The 19,938-nt window shown below is 42.1% G+C and overlaps 1 protein-coding gene across 3 annotated transcripts in view; it reads right to left on the bottom strand.

Annotated features, from left to right (window-relative positions):
* Positions 1 to 19,938, bottom strand: part of STK33 (serine/threonine kinase 33) — a 788,409-nt gene that overhangs the window by 537,226 nt on the left and 231,245 nt on the right. For all 3 annotated transcript variants that reach the window (XM_069223669.1, XM_069223668.1, XM_069223670.1), the window contains one exon: positions 11,091 to 11,229. In XM_069223669.1, coding sequence (XP_069079770.1) covers positions 11,091 to 11,229 — 139 coding nt within the window. The remainder of the gene's footprint in view (positions 1 to 11,090; positions 11,230 to 19,938) is intronic.

Here is a 19,938-nt window from a genome sequence, read left to right as displayed (position 1 = left end):
GCTTACATAAACATGCTCTCACTTAGGGGCAAGAGATTAGTCTTTTAGGTAGGAATTGTATATGCATGTTATGACAATATGTTGGGGTTGTTTCTATTTACATCTCTAATTTTCACAATGCTGATTTAGTTATTCCTCATTATCCTAATCATTGCAGTTCATGCATTTTATTATAGATTTCAGTCTTTCCAATAAATGTATTGAAAACTGTCCTGCATCTCTTTTTATGCCTCTGTGTGTGTAAGAGACTTGTATGTGGAGAGAAAAGGGTAAGGCTTGTTTCACCATGATTGTCCTGAGGGGTTTTCAAAGTTCCAGGCAAGGCTGCCAGAAATAATTTTTACTGGTTGGGTTTTGGTGAGGTACTGCTAGTGAGCCGGGAGGGTTGGACCAACAGCTGCCAACTGGTGTTGGAGTGACTCAGTCACCTATAACGCAGAGGTGCTGCCGCCCCAAATCCAGCAGTCCTGTTACCTTACAAGAGTCCATATGACAGCAGCACAGCCTTGCAACTCCTCGGAAACCAGCACATCGCCTCTGTTGTGCAACACATACTTGACACAGGGCTCTGAAACTCTTTGCAACCAGGATTTAAGGTACTCTTGTTCAGTGGGCCTAATTGAATCCCTATAGCTGGTTCGTGCTCCACTGGAGTCAGGCTGATATGCACAGTTGGAGCTTTGTGTTTTTGTCACTATTTTCGTTGAACTCTTCAAAATTGCATATCTCTGTTTCTACTGAGTGGATTTTTGTCATTTTTGTCTTAAAGTATATATGAAAATGGACTCTATTTTTCAAAAATTATGTGGGATTTTTCTTGCGGTGTGTTTCACTTTATTTGAAGTTCAGTGTCATAAATACTTTACACATTGCCTCCAAGTTAAGCTACACTGCTATGTGCTAAGGTAACTGAGGGTTGAGCACAAGAAAATTCAGGGATTGCTTGTGGTTTTTCCCCAATGAGGACTACGGTTGCTAATTGAATAGAGGTTTAACCCCACCACCTGTAACGATTTTGTCTTTGGCCTCAGCCAGTCTTGGACATAGCTACCTTTAAGATAAGTTATGTTTTCTTTTGCACCACATTTTCACAAAATACTGCTTACACTAGAGATCTTTCCTGATCTGTGGTCAGCTCAAGAAAGAGTCAGTTTCAAATGTGAGCTTTGCAGCTTCATTGAACTGTACTTTGACTTGCTGCCAGAGTCATGTGCTCTTCAGTTTGTGTTATAAACATTGTAGTAAAGTGCCCTTTATGGATGGTCACTCCCCCACTTTTTGCTGTTGTTTTTGACCTGTTAATGTACTGAGGCCTGCTACCCAGACCTTAGTACTTGTGCTCTTTCCCTTAACCTGTATGTCGAATTGCATAGGCCAACTGGCAAGGACTTTACCATCCCTGTAAGTTCCTATTAAATGGTACCAGTGGTACCCACGGCAAGGGTGGGTAAGGGGTCACCAGGGCTGCAGCACTGATTGTGCCACTCTGGGTGACCCAAGTAAAAGTGAGACTACAGAGCTGCCATGCCAGCCTGCACATGAAGGCTTCTCCTCGAGTGAGTCTCTGCCCACACCAGGTGCGGGGAGAGTCTCTTTACTGCCCTAGGTCAGTCATCCCTAAGGCAGGCCTCCAACAGCCCAGGAGGCAGGGTGCATTGTACTGTGATTGAGGACTTGTACGTATGAGCATATATGACCCAGTGATAGCATTTAAAATGTAATGCTATCATGAGTAACTGGCGGTCCATAGGATAACATGGACTGGCATCTGGGCACTTCCCAGATGTCCAGCTCAGTGCCGGCCTGGCCGATTACCCCTGTGTTTGGCATCAAACATCTTGCTTTTTAACCCTGAACATGATGCCTATGCTCAGGATTAATTAGCATGTGCCCAGATGGCACCCTTTGAGGGTGCCCACTGAGTTACCAAGCTCTCTGCTGTTTTGGAGGGCTCTCTCAAGCCTCTGCCACCACAAGTCTGCCGTCCTACTGGTTGTGCTAGCACTTCCACAGGACGGAGACACCTCCTCTCTCCCAGGCTGGCTAGTGTGAAAAGGTAATCAAGGCGGTGAGCCTCAAAGGCTTCACCAGCCCTTGAAATGTCATTACTTGTCCCCCAGTGGAGGACAAAGCCTTCCTGTCCAAGTGCACACTTTGATTTTCTCTATTGACTTCAATAGGAGCCATTTAAATAGTGAAAATACCCTTTTTTCCAAAGCTTCTAAAATTCATATCTCCGGTTATGTGTGGTGTCTAAATTTACATAAAAATTGACTTTATTTTCTAAATTGGTGTCAGATTTATTTTGATTTGTGTCATTTAGTTATCGCCCATGTTGGTACTGTGAAATGCTTTACACATGTTCCTCTAGGTAGCCTGGCTGCTCTTTGCCACACTACGAGGACTGAGCTAAAGTTTACTAGGGTGAACCAGAGATCCACTACTGGGTAATGTGCTATTATTATATGGTAAGACTCCCCAGTCATACCACATAATACTACCACCTTGCTACACACATAGTTCAGCATATCCGCAGCCATTTCATTCAGTTTCTTTTCCATTTCAGGGAGTGTTTTATTAATCTCAGTTAGGTTCATATCTACTCATTTTAATAGTCCTACTCAGTTCTAGGAGTGTGCTGTTCTCCTCAATGTGGGTCACAGCCATTAATTTTATTAACATTCTTATTCACTTCTAATACTATTCTATTCACTTCAGTGCAATTCGTATCCATTAACTGTACTCATGTTCATATTTCTTCACCTCACTATTACTTATAAACACCTCAAGGATTCATATTTCAGTCTTTCTGTAGTATTCACGCTTATGACTCTTGGGGATCGATTATATAGTTTTGATGAGAGATTACTAATATGATCAGTACTTCTGGGTTTGATTCTCCTGGTAATTCTTCCTGGAATTTCACTCAGTTTTCTGCTGCTTTTTGCAGTGAGAGTACCCAGGCGTAACTCACTAGGTCCCTTGATTTAACATAGACCTGTAATTCCTATAGGGCCGGGAATAAAATATCAGTGATGAATCTGCAGGCCTGGCACCTTTCATTAGGGACCTTTGCTGCTAAAAGTAGACAAAATCTCAGAGCAAAATTCTGGAGGAGAAATGAACAATTACCAGGGGAATCATACCAGGAATTACCTGTGTTGAATTATTTCATGCAGTGTTACTGTAATCACCACATTCCCCGCTCTCAGGCTCTGATTATGAGGAACAGACATCAGGAATTGTAATTGTAATTGTAATACTGCGCCTGATATTTCCAATATCCCCTATTAAATATGTAAATGAGCCCTCCTTCGAATTCTAGGTTTCTTCAGGTCCCAGAAAATCAATAGCACTAAGCAGTATTAAAACAGCTGATATGTTTCATACCTTGAATTATGGGTAGTTATGGGGCTGTATTTCCAGAGGGACATCATATCACCAAGAAATTATTTCAAAAGACAGAAAATATTTCATTTTTGCTTGTCAGCTTCCCTGTCAGTGTGTAAGAAAGCAATTTATCTACACCTCAGAGTCACCTGAGCGCCCTACTGGGTGGATCCATCATTCCTGAAAGTTAGATTCAAACAGCACATCTCTTGGCAGTCATTTACGGACTCTCAATCCATTTCAATTCTTTGCTGGAAAAAAAATCTTCCACTCCTGAAAAACAGCCATCTACTACCTGCTAGGAGCAGGAGGAAGACTTTGGAGGAATATCCACAGGACCTTCTGATTTCAGGACCTGCAGAGCTTTCTTGGGTTGGTCTGACCCTGGACAAGATGTTTAGAAAATAATCCTCATTCTCAACTTGGGTTGTTAGATAGTTGGGGTTAGGGTGTCAGTTAGAAATGAGCTAGTTAAGGATATAAATTGTGGTGTTAGTATGTTGCTGTCTTGATAAGGGATTGTTGGGGCTAGGGTGGGAGGTAGATTGATTCTACCACGGTCATAGATTTTGTAATTATAGGTTTTTTTTCTTAGGTGGTTGGGGAAGATTTTTTGTAAATGTCCACATATTTCTTGCTAGGACAATATTTTATATCTAGGATATATCCTGTGAACTCTTGGTATATGATGTTCTCACCCAGGAACCATGTTCTGTGGTGTTTTTAAAGTAATTGTAGCAATGTTTATAATGATTTGTATACACTTAGCTTTGGAATGTTATTTGTGGGCACACTGTTGTCATATGCAATGATATACCGCCGGCCATGAGCAAGTGAAACTTTTCAGTGGTATTTCCACTTGCCAGGCAACTTCATCAGCAACTTTTAATGAGACTTTGAAATCAGGCTCAGTATTACTTGCAATTGAGCTGAGTGATATCACCACTCAATAACATATGGCAACACTGTTCCACAAAACTTGAAACAAGGGCAATAGTATGTTTTCGCCTTTGTTCGCTAAACTGTGTATACTGCATGTCTTTGTACCACAACCTCCACATGGTGCATGTCCACGTTACATTTTAAAATTATTTATTCTCTTTTCGGTGCACATCAGAATAATTTCAGGATGTAACATGTCCATGTTAGTACACGTAATATAAATTTCAAAGCAGGTCACTATCATTTGACCGAATGCCATTAAATAAAAATAAAAAATGGGTCATATTTATTTAAATATTTTATAACACATTTATGTCCCAGAATTTCATATTATCTTCAAGGATGGTCTTATTCACTTTAACACACATCATATTTCTTTTCACCCAGACTGTATTCATTTCAAAAGGTACAATATTCATTCCTAGTTGTCTCCTATTCATTTCAACCATTATCATATTCAGTTCATGTGCATTTGAACCCTCTTAATATTCATTTCAATAAGCTCATAAAAAGATTGGAAATTAAAATTTAACATTATAAAATAGATAAAATACAATTGGTACTTAAAACAAATTTTAGAGTGCTGTAAGACTTTTCCTAACATGAATTTCTTTTAGGATATAACTTGCCACCCTGTAGCACCCTGTAGCATACATTCGGGGAGTCTAAGGCTAACAAGAGTTCCAGTGCTTCCTGATAAGTTCTTATATTAAGTACATTAAAAAGTGGTTTAAGGTAGGTGATTCTAAGAAATTCATAGCATTTACAGAATAGGACAAAATGCAAAGTGCTTTGTTTGCTAACTGCATCACAAGAACATCTATCTGACTCTAGAGGGCATGGCCTAGTTTGAGGAAAGGCTACTAGGTGGTGCGCAATTCACAGTCTTAGTCTAAATAACACAAACCTGTGCTGCATGTTGGTGACAATGGAAAGATAACCAAGCATACGTGCATCCAATGAGTAAGACAAGTAAAGACCAACAGTTGTTATGGTAGATTCAGTTAGCTTCCTAGCGCCCACCTTAAATATCATAAAAGTGTCCTTAATACATTTTTTTGATAATGACAGCATGTCCTCTGGATTAGGGTTTATAGATTTGTTAAAAACAGATTTAAATGAGGATTGAATAAAAGCTATCCAGGGTATACACATGGTGTTGTCCAGTTTCATACAGTCTAATATAAGATCTTTAGTAAAAACCAATGGCTTCCTTAGACGATATGCTATGCCATAAAAGCAGAGGTCTCACCTGTAACACATCTTCCAAATATTGTATGCCCATTTCTTGATGCGTGATCCAATTAAAGGCTGATGTGGGTAGACATTACATGCGTTTTAGGAAATAATTATCCTCTAATTGTAGGTGAGCGCTTCTGGTGTAACCCCACACCCTGGCACCATACAAAACCGTGGAAACAACTCTAGCCCTGTAAATGTCCAGCATAGTGCCTATGGGGCGACTCCCTAGTTTACTAGCAAATCTGAATATAGCACATGACTTTCTTCTAAGTTTGTTCCTACCTGAGCAAACCAGCTGGTACCACTTTCCATTGCTAGAAAATAATACCCCCAGATAGTTAAAGCAGTTGACAGTACTAATCTCCATATTCTGAATATAAAGACTTCTGCATTTCTTTACCTTCTTGCCACAGACCATAGAAAATGTTTTGGATTTATTGATTACATACCCTTAGATGGCATAAACTGTTCAAATCCACACATTAACTTCTGGACCCCCATGGGTGTTCTGGAGATCAGACAACATCATCTGCATAAAGTAGGGCAGGCACAGGACATCCGGCCACGTACGGGGGGGTTGGGGGGGGAAATCGGCCTGTACACCCTGCAAATGTTTATCTACCTCACTAATGTATAGAGAGAACAATAACGGGACAAGAACGCAACCTTGGCGGATACCTCTACTAATCTTGAAAGAGGTGGTGCATTCTCCAAGTTGGCCGAAACAGACTTTGCTTGTCAGATCTCTTTACAGGAGAGCCAAAAAATTGATGATATAGCTTGGGGCACCTATCTCAATTAGAGTAGGCCAGAGGAGAGCATGTTCTACTAGGTCAAATCCACTACTGAGGTCTGCAAAGCAGAGATATAGGGCACCTTTTTAAGCCTTGGTATACTTTCCTATAATTAGGTCTAGGTTAACACATTGCTCTTTGGTTCCTAGACCTTTCCTAAAACCAAACTATACCGGTGATAAGATGTTATTTTCTACGACCCAGTCATTTAATCTTTCCAATATGATTCTACTAAATGTTTTCAAAGAGGAGTCCAGCAGAGAAATTGGTCGATAGTTTTTAGGGTCAGCCTAATCTCCTTTCTTATGTATTGGTATAATAATGGATGTGTACCATGTCGGTGGGATGTCACCAGACATGGCCGAATTGAATATTCTAGTCAGAATTGGTACCCAAAAAAAGATGTTATGTTTAAAGACATCCACTGGAAACCATCCGGACCTGGGGCCTTACCTTCAGCACCAGCTAAGATAGCAGAGTAAACCTCACCTGTAGTGATCTGTGGATAGTTGGGTTGACCCAGCTTGATCTCCCCGATAAAATCTACAGATCCAGTCCCTTCCTTAAAAACCTTTGAGTAGTGAACCACACATGTTACACAGTCTACACTTGAGCCCAGATCTGATGGCATCCATTCTGAAAGGAAGGGGGCATTAACGGTTTACCAAAACAGTTTGATATTATTAGTCTTGGTCGCCAGGGCTAGTTTGGACCATGCTTCTTCCCTTAGTTCCTTTTTCCTTTGTTCCTGTGTCTTCTTATATTTTATTCAGAGGGGCTTAATTACTATTGGGTCTCTAGGAGATGTCTGCAGGGCTAGTTTAAGGTTCCTCCTGGCTTATGTGCAGCCCTGGTTGAAACCCCCTCTGTTTTCTTATTAACATAGGTACCTCAATATCCCCCTGTAGGCAGTAACCAATTTCATGCAGGCAGCCACATATAACATCCCGCAGAATATCAGCAGGCTCAATGTCTTCCCATTTCAGTCTCACCCATGTGGTTCTATGTACTTCGATCCGATTTGGGGTAGTATAAAACACATCCCTTGGCCCCCAGAAGGACATAGGGAGGATAATTGGATCATGATCACTAAGTAGGGTCAGCTCAGTATAGGGTGTGTCGCAGCCATTTAGTGCAAAGGATGACAAAATAATGTGGTCTATACCGGAGGATGAGTTGGGGCCCCTATGATTTGGAATTATTTTGTCAGAAACTCCATGCTTACCGTTCCATAAGCGTTAAGTCAAAAGTGGACAGCATCAAATTAAGGGCCTCTCCATACTCATTATGGCAAAAATGGTCAAATCCTGTCCCATCGGGGGTAGTAAGTCCACAGGACCAAGGGGAGGTGCGGGTGCAAGGCTAGATATTAAAATCCCCGGCCCAAATAATAATGGATTAGAGCTGATGGGGTATAGAAACTTATTTAGGCTTTGATCCAGGGCATGGGCAACCCGACATCGGGGGGCATCAAAGATGTTGTTATAGTAGGTAATTATGACCATATCTACCTTATTCTTGTACTTAAGCCACAGCAATTGGAAATGTGAGGTCTCCATAAAGGTCTTTTTAACCACTACAGGGAGATTATTAGAAATACGCACCAGGAGTCCCCCCCTTGGCCCTCTCAGATTGTGATGGTGTAGCTGACGGTAAGTGTGAGGTAAATCCATGCACATAGGCAGGTGAGGTACACCAAGATTCTTGGATGCAAACCACATCTAGTTTACTGATTAATGAACCCCACTCTTCAGTGTCAGTTTTCCTACGTAGGCCCTGCACATTCCATGTAGCCAAACAGTGGCGCCCAATGCTGTTATCGATAGGCTCCTGGTTCCTTTGATTCTTCCCTACCATAGCTTACTGCATTTGGAGCTACGTCAATTGGTTCCCTGTCCCCATTATGTGTTGTATCCCCAGTGCCGATATTATCCTTGCCCTGCTGAACTAATAATAGCCTGTTAGGGCTCGTATCCATCTTATGTTTGGTTGTTTCCTCTGCCCTTAACCTCATCCTCTCGCAGGCTACAGACCCCTTGCATAACAGTCAGTCATTATCTGACAGTGAACTTAATGTCTGATATTTATTGCTTAGTAGTAACATGGTGGTAGAGTGTGCATTATTGATGGGATCGGGCCTGGGTATGCCAATATAGACCGTGGCGGCATACAGGGCACGGATCTATGTCCTGGCTGGCCCAGTTGCAAATGTCTATAAAATTCACCTAGCGGGAACAATTCCGGGGAACTTCTATCTTGGAGGCAAAAAGAGGACCTGCACAGGATATTCCTCACCATCCAGGGGGTTCTGAAATTAATAATAATACAATTCCGCCCCCATGGTCTTTCCGTAAGAGGCCCACCCACCCTTCTCTCCGGGTTAGAATTATCTGGTGGGCATCATTCAATGAGAAAAGATTGTTCTGCACTAACCAGTGCATAACCTTGTTCTTCAGGTCACCCTTGTGCTCACTCTGATCAGACCGTAGAGGGGGAACTTTGGTCATAATAATAATGTTAAAAATTGGGTCTTTGGTTGGCAGTCAGGTTACCCCCCTGCCCAAGCAAGAACCCCTACTCTAGTCAGGGTAAAGAAGACTCACCCTGAGTTAACCCCCGTTCACCTCCTTGGTAGCTTAGTACGAGCAGGCAGGCTTAACTTCAGAAGCAATGTGTAAAGTATTTGTACCAACACACAGTAACTCAGTGAAAACACTACAAACTGACACAACACAGGTTTAGAAAGTTAGGTAATATGTATCTAAACAGAACAAGACCAAAACGATAAAACTCCAACATACACAAGTCAAGTTATGAATCTTAAAAAGAATAAGAGTCTTATTCCTTAGAAAACAGTGAGAACTCTGTTATTTCACAGAAAGTACATGGGTAGTTTCAAAATAAGGCCACATGGCTGAGTGGGGGTCGAAAAAGGGCAGCAACGTGTTGATTTCTTACCGGCAAGCAAGAACGTGCATCGTTCCTCCTCCGGTCGGGTCAGCATGCATCGGTTCTTCACTCCCACAAGACAGCATCAATCCGGACGGGCACATCGGGTCCGGGCAGGCTTTGCCTTGATTTTCTGCACCCAGCAATGTGTTGAAATCCGGTCGCACAGTGTCAAGAAACCGGGCTGCATGGGGGCTTGCGTTGTTAGCAACAGCCACTGTGGGTGTTGCGTGTCGTTTCTCCAGCTGCATTGCGTCGATCTCCCAGCCGCGATGCAGGTGAATCGTTGATTTTAGCCGCGAGGCCGGCGGCACGTCGTTTGTCAGCCGCGAGGCGGGTGGTGCATCGAAAGTTTCTCCGTACGGCGATCTTTGCATGGATTTCTGTCCTTTTCCACCAGCTGCACCTTCTAAGGGCCCAGAGACAGCTTAGGGCACCACTTAGCAGGCAGGACTCTCAGCAGAAAGCCCAGGTGCTGGCAGAGAGAAGTCTTTGTTGTCCCTGAGACTTCAACAACAGGAGGCAAGCTCAGTCCAAGCCCTTGGAGATTGTTCACCAGTGGGACGTCACACAAAAGTCAGTCTTTGTCCTCTCTCAGACAGAAGAAGCTACTGTAGGCCAACCTAACAATGCACAGACAAAGGGGTAGTACTCCTCCAGCTTCTCCAGCTCTTCTCCCGGGCAGAAGTTCCTCTTGGTTCCAGAAGTAATCTGATTTTCAGGGGTTTTGAGTGCTCTTCTTATACCCATTTCTGTGTTTGAAGTAGGCCCACTTCAAAGAGAAGTCTCTGTTGTTTTCAATATCCTGCCTTGCCCAGGTCATGCCCCAAACACACACCAGCGGGTTGGAGATTGCATTGTGTCAGGGCAGGCACAGCCCTTTCAGGTGTAAGTGATCACTCCTCCCCCAACATCAGCCCAGATGGCCCATCAGGGTATGCATGCTACACCCCAGCTCCCTTTGTGTCACTGCCTAGAGGAGAGGTGCAAACAGCCCAACTGTCAAACTGACCCAGACAGGGAATCCACAAACAGGCAGAGTCACAGAATGGTTTAGGCAAAAAAATGCCAACTTTCTAAAAGTGGTATTTTCAAACACACAATCTCAAAACCAACTACACTGAAGGATGTGTTGTTAAATTGTGAGTTCAGAGACCCTAAACTCCCTACTTCTATCTGCTCCCTAAGGAAATCTGCACTTTAAACACATGTAAAGATAGCCCACATGTTAACCTATGGGAGAGCTAGGCCTTGCAACAGTGAAGACTGGATTTAGCAGTATTTCACTGTCAGCATATGTAAAACAAATAAGTGCATGTCCCACCTTTAACATACACTGCACCCTACCATGCGGCTACCTAGGGCCTATCTTGGGGGTGCCTTTACTGTACTAACACCTTAGACACACAGCGAACGGGTTCTACTATTGCTTACGTTGTGAAACAAACTGAAGACAAAACTCTTCAAGGAGTACATAACTCATCATCTATGGCCAGCAGGGTAGACACTCCAACATCTTCCTTGGCCCATACATCTCAGACCATTTAATTAGGAACACCCATGTACTGCACTCTATTTCTCACAAATTACATTTATGCTATATACAAAAACATAAATACACAGAGCATTGAGAAAGCACAAAAGTATACTTGCAGTAATCCAACTGATAACTGAAAATGTTTTGCTATTTTTACACAGGTTGACCATATGAATAATTATTCACACTGACATGTTTACGAACAGCACACAAACATATTAAAAAGAGACACTCACCCTTTTTGTGAAGGTATGCTATTGCTGAAGCAAGACTGTGAATAATGTGTCTAGTCTCAGATTCTGATAAATGTTTCTTTCGCTGAAGAATTTCCTTCAGTTCACCACCCTCACATAGCTCCATTACAAGGTACATCCTCTAATAATAAAAATAATACAATTTACCTTGCACCAAACCGACATAAATCAACAACATATGTATAACAAATACATACATAATTATAATTTTTTTAATTATAAATTGGCAGGCACCACTGTGTAGTTCTAGTTGGGTCAGAGTTTCCATATGAAGAGAGTTTTTTATTTAGCCAATACATTTGGTGTTGTTTGATGAATCTGCACAAAACTTTCCAAAAAAACAAAAGTTCATCAACCTTTGCTCCTTCTTTTGAAAGTTTCATGCTGATCCGTCAAACAAGCAAGTCCCAAAAGTGTGATTTCTCATTAATTCCCAGAGGAAATATTACTCTCCAATATAGAAAAAAACAGCTAAACCGAATAAAACAAAATTTTGCAAAAAGTAAGAACTATACTCTGAAAGTAAGCTTTTTGTGGTTTGGTGTAAACCTGTTCAGCTTTTTTGAGAAATTAGTGTTTAAAAAGGGGCTTGGGTTGGGCGCTAAGTTAATGCTCAGAACAAAGCATATCTGAATGGTTGGTCTGCAAGAGTCCTGTACTCCCTTGTCCATAAAGAAATAGGGCCTTATGATTGGCAGAGGAAGCTTTTTCCTATGTCTGCCATTTCGGTACCATGGTACCGTGTGATCTGACTGGGTGGCATCAACTCTACACAGAATACTCTGAGTCAGAGACTCAATTGTGAAAACAAAATTGAAAAAAAGAGGGTGGATACATCATGACCCCCCTCCCGCTCCCCAGGCCCATGTCTGGGAGTCTCATAAGGTCCCCCACATAAGTCAAATGAAAAATAAAGTGTCTGGTATTGCGGGACCAATAAATAAATAAGGGTCTAGCCACTGACCAGACCATGTAGACAACTGTCATTGTGCAGGCCACAGGCCATGTGCAGCAATGGTTGGCTGCCTGCTGAGTTAGGTGGAAGACCAACCCACTGCTGCATAGTGCAGAAGTCTGTTGCAGTGGAAGATTGAGTGTTTGTTGCCTGACTGGGTAATTATAGGGTGATTGCGGGGTTCGCCTACAACCCTATACTGACAATAGCTTAAGGCAGTTGTACAGTGGGTATGATGGCCACAGGTTGGACTAGGAGGTTGGGCTTATGCTCAGGTTTGACTATGAAAAAAAAGAAACAAACAACGCTGAAAACAAACAAAGGTTAAATTGACAATATAGTTGGGTACAGCAATAAGGACTTAGCTTACAGTAAAAACAGAATTTTTTTTTTTTTTTTAAACCAAAGTTTAAAGTGATAGTTAAGTCGTGAAATGAGAGAAAAACAAACAAAAACACTGAAATTCACAAGATATCATTTACTGAGGTAACTATAAAATTGCTCCCCGCCATGCACTACTTATGACCTCACATATCACATCTCAATAATTACATGTTAAATGACATCAATGATGAAATCACTGCTGGCATCGCAAAATGATGTAATTTATTACCTCACTGGTGACATCGCTGATATAGTCATACACAGAATACAGTTATGTGTGTACACCTGTGAGTGCACAAAATGAAAATAGCTTAAGGGCTGGATGCAAGTCTGATTGTGCAAGGTGAAAGTTATATTGTCCACAGTTAACAAATCAGTGAAGGTTGGGATGCAAATAGTACTTAATGTTAAACACAATATATACTGAGGGCACCTGAAGTGGGTTGCAGAGATATGTTTGACAGTAGCTTAAGGCTTAAAACAAAAGTTTGTTGCACAAATGTCTGTGGGGAAAAAACAAAGTTTATTTTGAGAAGTTCATCCACCAGTAAATGCATTTTCAAATACTTTGTTACATAATTGTAATACAGTGCTGGAGACAAAATCTATGCAGTTGGAAAGTTTATAAAGTGTGGATGTTTATTGCCAGAACTGAAAATTCTAAGGCACTGCAGATTATTGGATAATGTAGAATTTAGGGGAGAGCTACTTACAGGTGGTTTAACTCCAAAAGGGAGCTGTAAACATGGCTCAAAGGTTTTATGGCATTGTGATCATCTCAGGAAAATGTGTAAAGGATTTTAGCAAATTATGGAAGGGTGTCCATGGGACCTGCTGGAAGGTATCGTATCAGTGCTTAATGCACACCTGTCAATATTTTGACTTAAAATTGTGGGCCAAGTAAAGTCTTTAAGAAGGTAACTGCATTAAGGTGAATAGTGTGCAAACCCTTTTTGGAGATTGCGCAAGATTTATAAAGGGGTTCATCATATTACAGTCTATGGAGGCAGAGCTCTTGTGGCACTTGACATCAAAAAAGCTTTCAATACACTGGACTGGTGTTACATGCTGAGGGTACTACAGAGGACAGAACTTGGCCGATACGGCTTGGGATGGGTGAGATTACTCTATACCAACCTTCTGGCGAGGGCCATATAGAGGCGAGTGTTGTCCAAAAAATGGGAGATTCAGAGAGGGACCAGACAGGGCTATATCCAGTCTTAATTGCTCTTTACACCAAACACCTGCGAGACCTCCACTGGCTCCCTGTTGTGAAAAGAATCAACTTCAAACTCCTCGCCCACGCATACAAGGTTCTCCATGATCTAGAACCTATCTATCGCAAACAGCGCATCACTTTCTACTCCCCCGCCAGACCTCTCCGCTCAACAGGCGTAAGCCACTGCACATTTTGCATATGGAAAACCTCAGCTAGAGGAATATCCATTGCCTACCTCGTGGAAAAGACTTGGAACACCTTCTCTCTTCACCTCTGGCAGTCACAATTGTCACCTCAATTCAGGAGGGACCTTAAGACCTAGCTCTTTGACTGAAGCAGAGGACCGAACCCCCTCAGTGCCTTGAGACCATTACGGATGAGTAGTGCGCCTCACAAATTCTGATTGATTGACTGATTGACTTCCCAGCACCTCAAAAGAACTTACCTTGTCAGATCCATCTCTTGTCCTATATGTGGTGAGCAAGATGCTACATTCCCAAATATGGTGTGGGTCTGTGACCCCTGCAGGAATAGTGGGAGAATATAGTAAACAAATAAATAAAATAAATAAAAAACTGAAAAGGGTCACAAGAATCGCCATAAAGAATACAATAACACACTGTATACAGCCCCACTACAAATTTGCATAGATGGGGTTGTTGGGGGCCAGATGTACTTTGCAATTCACTGGTAATGCTCTAGGGCCCCTGTGGATGAGACATGGAGAAATGACGTACTAGAATGGGCTTTAGCAGAGGAGTTAAGAATGAAAACAGTCAAAGCAGATGATAAAATGACAGAGGACATGACATTGGGGGCAGACAATATGATCCCTAGCTGGCCCGAAGACAGGGAAAAGGACATTTCCGAGTGAGCCCTTGTGGATTTAGCAACTATAACCTGTGCCCTAAAATAACTATAACTTGTGCCTTCACCATGCACTGCTTGTACCCTCATATATTACATCACTCATGTCATGCCAAATGACTGCATTGATAACATCCCTAATAACATCTGAAAGGATGTCATTCATAGCAACAATGCATGGGGAGGGAGGGAGTTATAGCTACTTTAAGGCACGAGTTGCAGTGACTTGAAATAACTGTAACTGGTGAATTTCAGTGGTTTTGTTAGTTTAAAATATGATGTTTTAACTGACATTTTCACCTAACTATAACTTCAGTAAATTTGAAAGACTTTTTTTAATGTAAAGTAAGATATCATTTTAATTACTAACCATAATGTCACATTATCTTTTGTTATTTTTAGTGACTATAATATATATATATTTGTATATGTATATATACATACGTGTGTGTATATCTCTGTCTTGCTATATATGGAAAATGTCACTTACCCAGTGTACATCTGTTCGTGGCATTAGTCGCTGCAGATTCACATGCTGTGCACATCCGGCCATCTGGTGTTGGGCTCGGAGTGTTACAAGTAGTTTTTCTTCGAAGAAGTCTTTTTTCGAGTCACGAGACAGAGGGACTCCTCCCATTTCGACTCCATTGCGCATGGGCGTCGACTCCATCTTAGATTGTTTTCCCCGCAGAGGGTGAGGTAGGAGTTGTGTATGCTAGTAATAGTGCCCATGCAATGGAGTGAATACGTATGTACATAATGAAGTTTAAAGTAATATATTTACAAATTTACAAATGTTCAAGATCAACTTCTAAACGGCTACAGGCTCCCGGGGAGGCGGGTGGGCGCATGTGAATCTGCAGCGACTAATGCCACGAACAGATGTACACTGGGTAAGTGACATTTTCCATTCGATGGCATGTGTAGCTGCAGATACACATGCTGTGCATAGACTAGTAAGCAGTTATCTCCCCAAAAGCGGTGGTTCAGCCTGTAGGAGTTGAAGTAGTTTGAAATAATGTTCGTAGTACAGCTTGACCTACTGTGGCTTGTTGTGCCGTTAACACATCTACACAGTAGTGTTTGGTAAATGTATGAGGCGTAGACCATGTTGCTGCCTTACATATTTCGTTCATTGGAATATTTCCTAGAAAGGCCATGGTAGCACCTTTTTTTCTGGTTGAGTGTGCCTTTGGTGTAATAGGCAGCTCTCTCTTTGCTTTAAGATAGCAGGTTTGAATACACTTAACTATCCATCTAGCAATGCCTTGTTTAGAAATTGGATTCCCTGTATGAGGTTTTTGGAAAGCAATAAATAGTTGTTTTGTTTTTCGAATTAGTTTTGTTCTGTCAATGTAGTACATTAGTGCTCTTTTGATGTCTAATGTATGCAGTGCTCTTTCAGCTACAGAATCTGGCTGTGGGAAGAACACTGGTAATTCTACCGTTTGATTCAAGTGGAACGGTGAGATCACTTTTGGTAAAAATTTGGATTTGTCCATAGAACTACTTTATGCTTGTGTATTTGAATAAATGGTTCTTGTATGGTAAATGCTTGAATTTCACTCACTCTTCTTAGAGATGTGATGGCAATCAAAAATGCAACTTTCCATGTTAAGTATTGCATTTCACAAGAGTGCATGGGCTCAAAAGGTGGACCCATGAGTCGTGTTAAGACAATGTTGAGGTTCCATGAAGGAACTGGTGGTGTTCGTGGTGGTATAATTCTCTTTAGGCCTTCCATAAATGCTTTTATGACTGGTATCCTAAATAATGAAGTTGAGTGCGTAATTTGCAGGTAGGCTGAAATTGCGGTCAGATGTATCTTTATTGAAGAGAAAGCTAGCTTTGACTTTTGCAATTGTAGTAAGTATCCTACTATATCTTTGGCAGATGCGTGTAGGGGTTGAATTTGATAATTATGGCAGTAATAAACAAATCTTTTCTACTTATTTGCATAGCAGTGTCTAGTGGTAGGTTTCCTAGCTTGTCTTATGACCTCCATACATTCTTGTGTGAGGTCGAAGTGTCCGAATTCTAGGATTTCAGGAGCCAAATTGCTAGATTCAGCGATGCTGGATTTGGGTGTCTGATCTGTTGTTTGTGTTGTGTTAACAGATCTGGTCTGTTTGGTAGTTTGACATGAGGTACTACTGAGAGGTCTAGTAGTGTTGTGTACCAAGGTTGTCTTGCCCATGTCGGTGCTATTAGTATGAGTTTGAGTTTGTTTTGACTCAATTTGTTTACTAGATATGGAAGGAGTGGGAGAGGGGGAAAAGCGTAAGCAAATATCCCTGGCCAGCTCATCCATAACGCATTGCCCTGAGACTGATCTTGTGGGTACCTGGATGCGAAGTTTTGGCATTTTGAGTTTTCCTTTGTTGCAAATAGATCTATTTGTGGTGTTCCCCACATTTGAAAGTAAGTGTTTAGTATTTGGGGGTGAATCTCCCATTCGTGGATCTGTTGGTGATCCCGAGAGAGATTGTCTGCTAACTGGTTCTGAATTCCTGGAATAAATTGTGCTATTAGGCGAATGTGGTTGTGAATCGCCCAATGCCATATTTTCTGTGTTAGGAGACACAACTGTGTCGAGTGTGTACCTCCCTGTTTGTTTAGGTAATACATTGTTGTCATGTTGTCTGTTTTGACAAGAATGTGTTTGTGGCTTATTATGGGTTGAAATGCTTTGAGCGCTAGAAATACCGCTAACAGTTCTAAGTGATTTATGTGAAACTGTTTTTGCTGTATGTCCCATTGTCCTTGGATGCTGTGTTGATTGAGGTGTGCTCCCCACCCTATCATGGAAGCATCTGTTGTTATTACGTATTGTGGCACTGGGTCTTGAAAAGGCTGCCCTTGGTTTAAATTTATACTGTTCCACCATTGAAGCGAGATGTATGTTTGGTGGTCTATCAACACCAGATCTAGAAGCTGACCCTGTGCTTGTGACCATTGTGATGCTAGGCACTGTTGTAAGGGCCGCATTTGCAACCTTGCGTTTGGGACAATGGCTATGCATGAAGACATCATGCCTAGTAGTTTCATCACTAGTTTGACTTGTATCTTTTGATTTGGATACATGGTCTGTATCACATTGTGAAATGTGTGAACTCTTTGTGGACTTGGAGTGGCAATCCCTTTTGCTGTGTTGATTGTTGCTCTTAAGTATTGCTGTGTTTGACACAGCAGAAGGTGTGACTTTGTGTAGTTGATTGAGAAACCTAGTTTGTGGAGGATTTCTATGACATATTTTGTGTGTTGTGAACACCGTCTTAGCGTGTTGGTTTTGATTAACCAATCGTCTAGGTAAGGGAACACATGTATTTGCTGCCTTCTGATATGTGCAGCTACTACTGCTAAGCATTTTGTAAAAACTCTTGGTGCAGTTGTTATTCCGAATGGCAACACTTTGAATTGGTAATGTATCCCTTGGAATACAAACCTTAGGTACTTTCTGTGTGAAGGATGTATTGGTATATGGAAATATGCATCCTTTAGGTCTAGTGTTGTCATGTAGTCTTGTTGATGAGCAGTGGGATTACGTCTTGTAATGTAACCATGTGAAAGTGATCTGATTTGATGTAGGTATTTAATGTTCTGAGATCTAGTATAGGTCTCAGACTCTTGTCTTTTTTGGGTATCAGAAAGTACAGGGAGTAAACTCCTGTGTTTATTTGTTGTTTTGGTACTAACTCTATTGCTTCTTTTTGTAGCAATGCCTGAACTTCTAGTCCTAGAAGATCTATATGTTGTTTTGACATATTGTGTGTTTTCGGTGGGATGTTTGGAGGGAATTTGAGAAATTCTATGCAATAACCATGCTGGATAATTGCTAAGACCCAAGTGTCTGTTGTTATTTCCTCCCAATGTTTGTAAAACTTGGTTAGTCTCCCCCCCACAGGTGTTATGTGTTGGGGATTTGTGACCTTGAAGTCACTGCTTGTTTGGAGGAGTTTTGGGACTTTGGAACTTTCCTCTATTCCTTTGAAATTGTCCCCCTCTATATTGTCCCCGAAAACCTCCCCGCTGATACTGGCTCTGGTAAGTGGGCTTTGTTTGTGAGGTTGTGGCTTCTGTGGTTTGCCCTCAAAACCCCCCTCGAAATTGTGTCTTTCGAAATGTGCCTCTGCTCTGTGGGGAGTAGAGTGCGCCCATGGCTTTGGCCGTGTCAGTGTCTTTCTTAAGTTTTTCGATCGCAGTGTCCACCTCCGGCCCAAACAACTGCTGTCCGTTGAATGGCATATTCAGCACAGCTTGCTTTATCTCTGGTTTAAATCCTGATGTACGCAGCCATGCATGTCTCCTTATTGTTACTGCTGTGTTGACAGTTCAAGCAGCTGTGTCTGCAGCATCCATTGCTGACCGTATCTGATTATTGGAGATACCCTGTCCTTCTTCTACTACTTGCTGCGCTCTTTTTTGGAACTCCTTGGGTAAATGTTCAATAAGGTGTTGCATCTCATCCCAATGGGCCCTATCATATCTGGCTAGCAAAGCTTGCGAGTTTTGCAATACGCCACTGGTTTGCTGCCTGTGCCGCCACCCTTTTGCCTGCAGCATTGAATTTTCGACTTTCTTTATCTGGAGGTGGTGCATCTCCTGAAGTATGAGAGTTGGCTCTTTTGCGCGCTGCTCCCACTGCAACAGAGTCTAGTGTTAGCTGTTGTGTAATTTACACTGGGTCTGTTGGTGGCGGTTTATATTTTTTATCTACTCTTTGAGGAGCCTGTTAAAGGGAGAGCCATTACTCCAACACTTGTTTGGAGTGTTTTAGCATTCCGGGTAGCATAGGAAGACTCTGATATTGGCTGTGTGTGGACGACAGTGTATTAAAAAGAAAGTCGTCTTCAATGGGCTCTGAATGAAGGCTGACATTATGAAATGCCACTGCTCTTGACACCACCTGTGCGTAGCCTGTACTATCCTCTGGTGGCGATGGTTTAGCTGGATAGCATTCTGGACTATTATCTGACACTGGTGCGTCATAAAAGTCCCATGCGTCAGGGTCATCTTGACTCATTCCTGTATGAGTTGGGGATTGCATCATTGGTGGAGTGGCTACCGGTGATGGTTGCGAAGAGTGATGTGGGGATGGTGGCGGTGTTACTTGTTTAGCCACCTTTGCGTGTGGCTGTTTGTCCTTGTCTTGGAAGGCAAGCTTGCGTTTCATTTTGACTGGAGGAAGAGTGCTGATCAGTCCTTGTTCCTCAGTGTAGGAACTTGTTTTCGGTTCCGAGGCCGGATATTTCGGTACCGAACCCTTTTCGGCTGCTTTTTTCGGCTCTGACGAAACCTTTTTTACTTTCGGCGTCGTGCTCTCTCGGTGCCGACCCGTTTCGGTGCCGCTGTCTCGGTGCCGAATCTTCTCTGAGCCACTATCTCGGGCCCGAGATTGCTGTGTG

This window comes from Pleurodeles waltl, chromosome 3_1 (genome assembly GCF_031143425.1).
Source record: "Pleurodeles waltl isolate 20211129_DDA chromosome 3_1, aPleWal1.hap1.20221129, whole genome shotgun sequence".
NCBI lineage: Eukaryota > Metazoa > Chordata > Amphibia > Caudata > Salamandridae > Pleurodeles > Pleurodeles waltl.
Note: the sequence above shows the minus strand (reverse complement) of the source record. Positions and strands in the feature narration are given on the sequence as shown.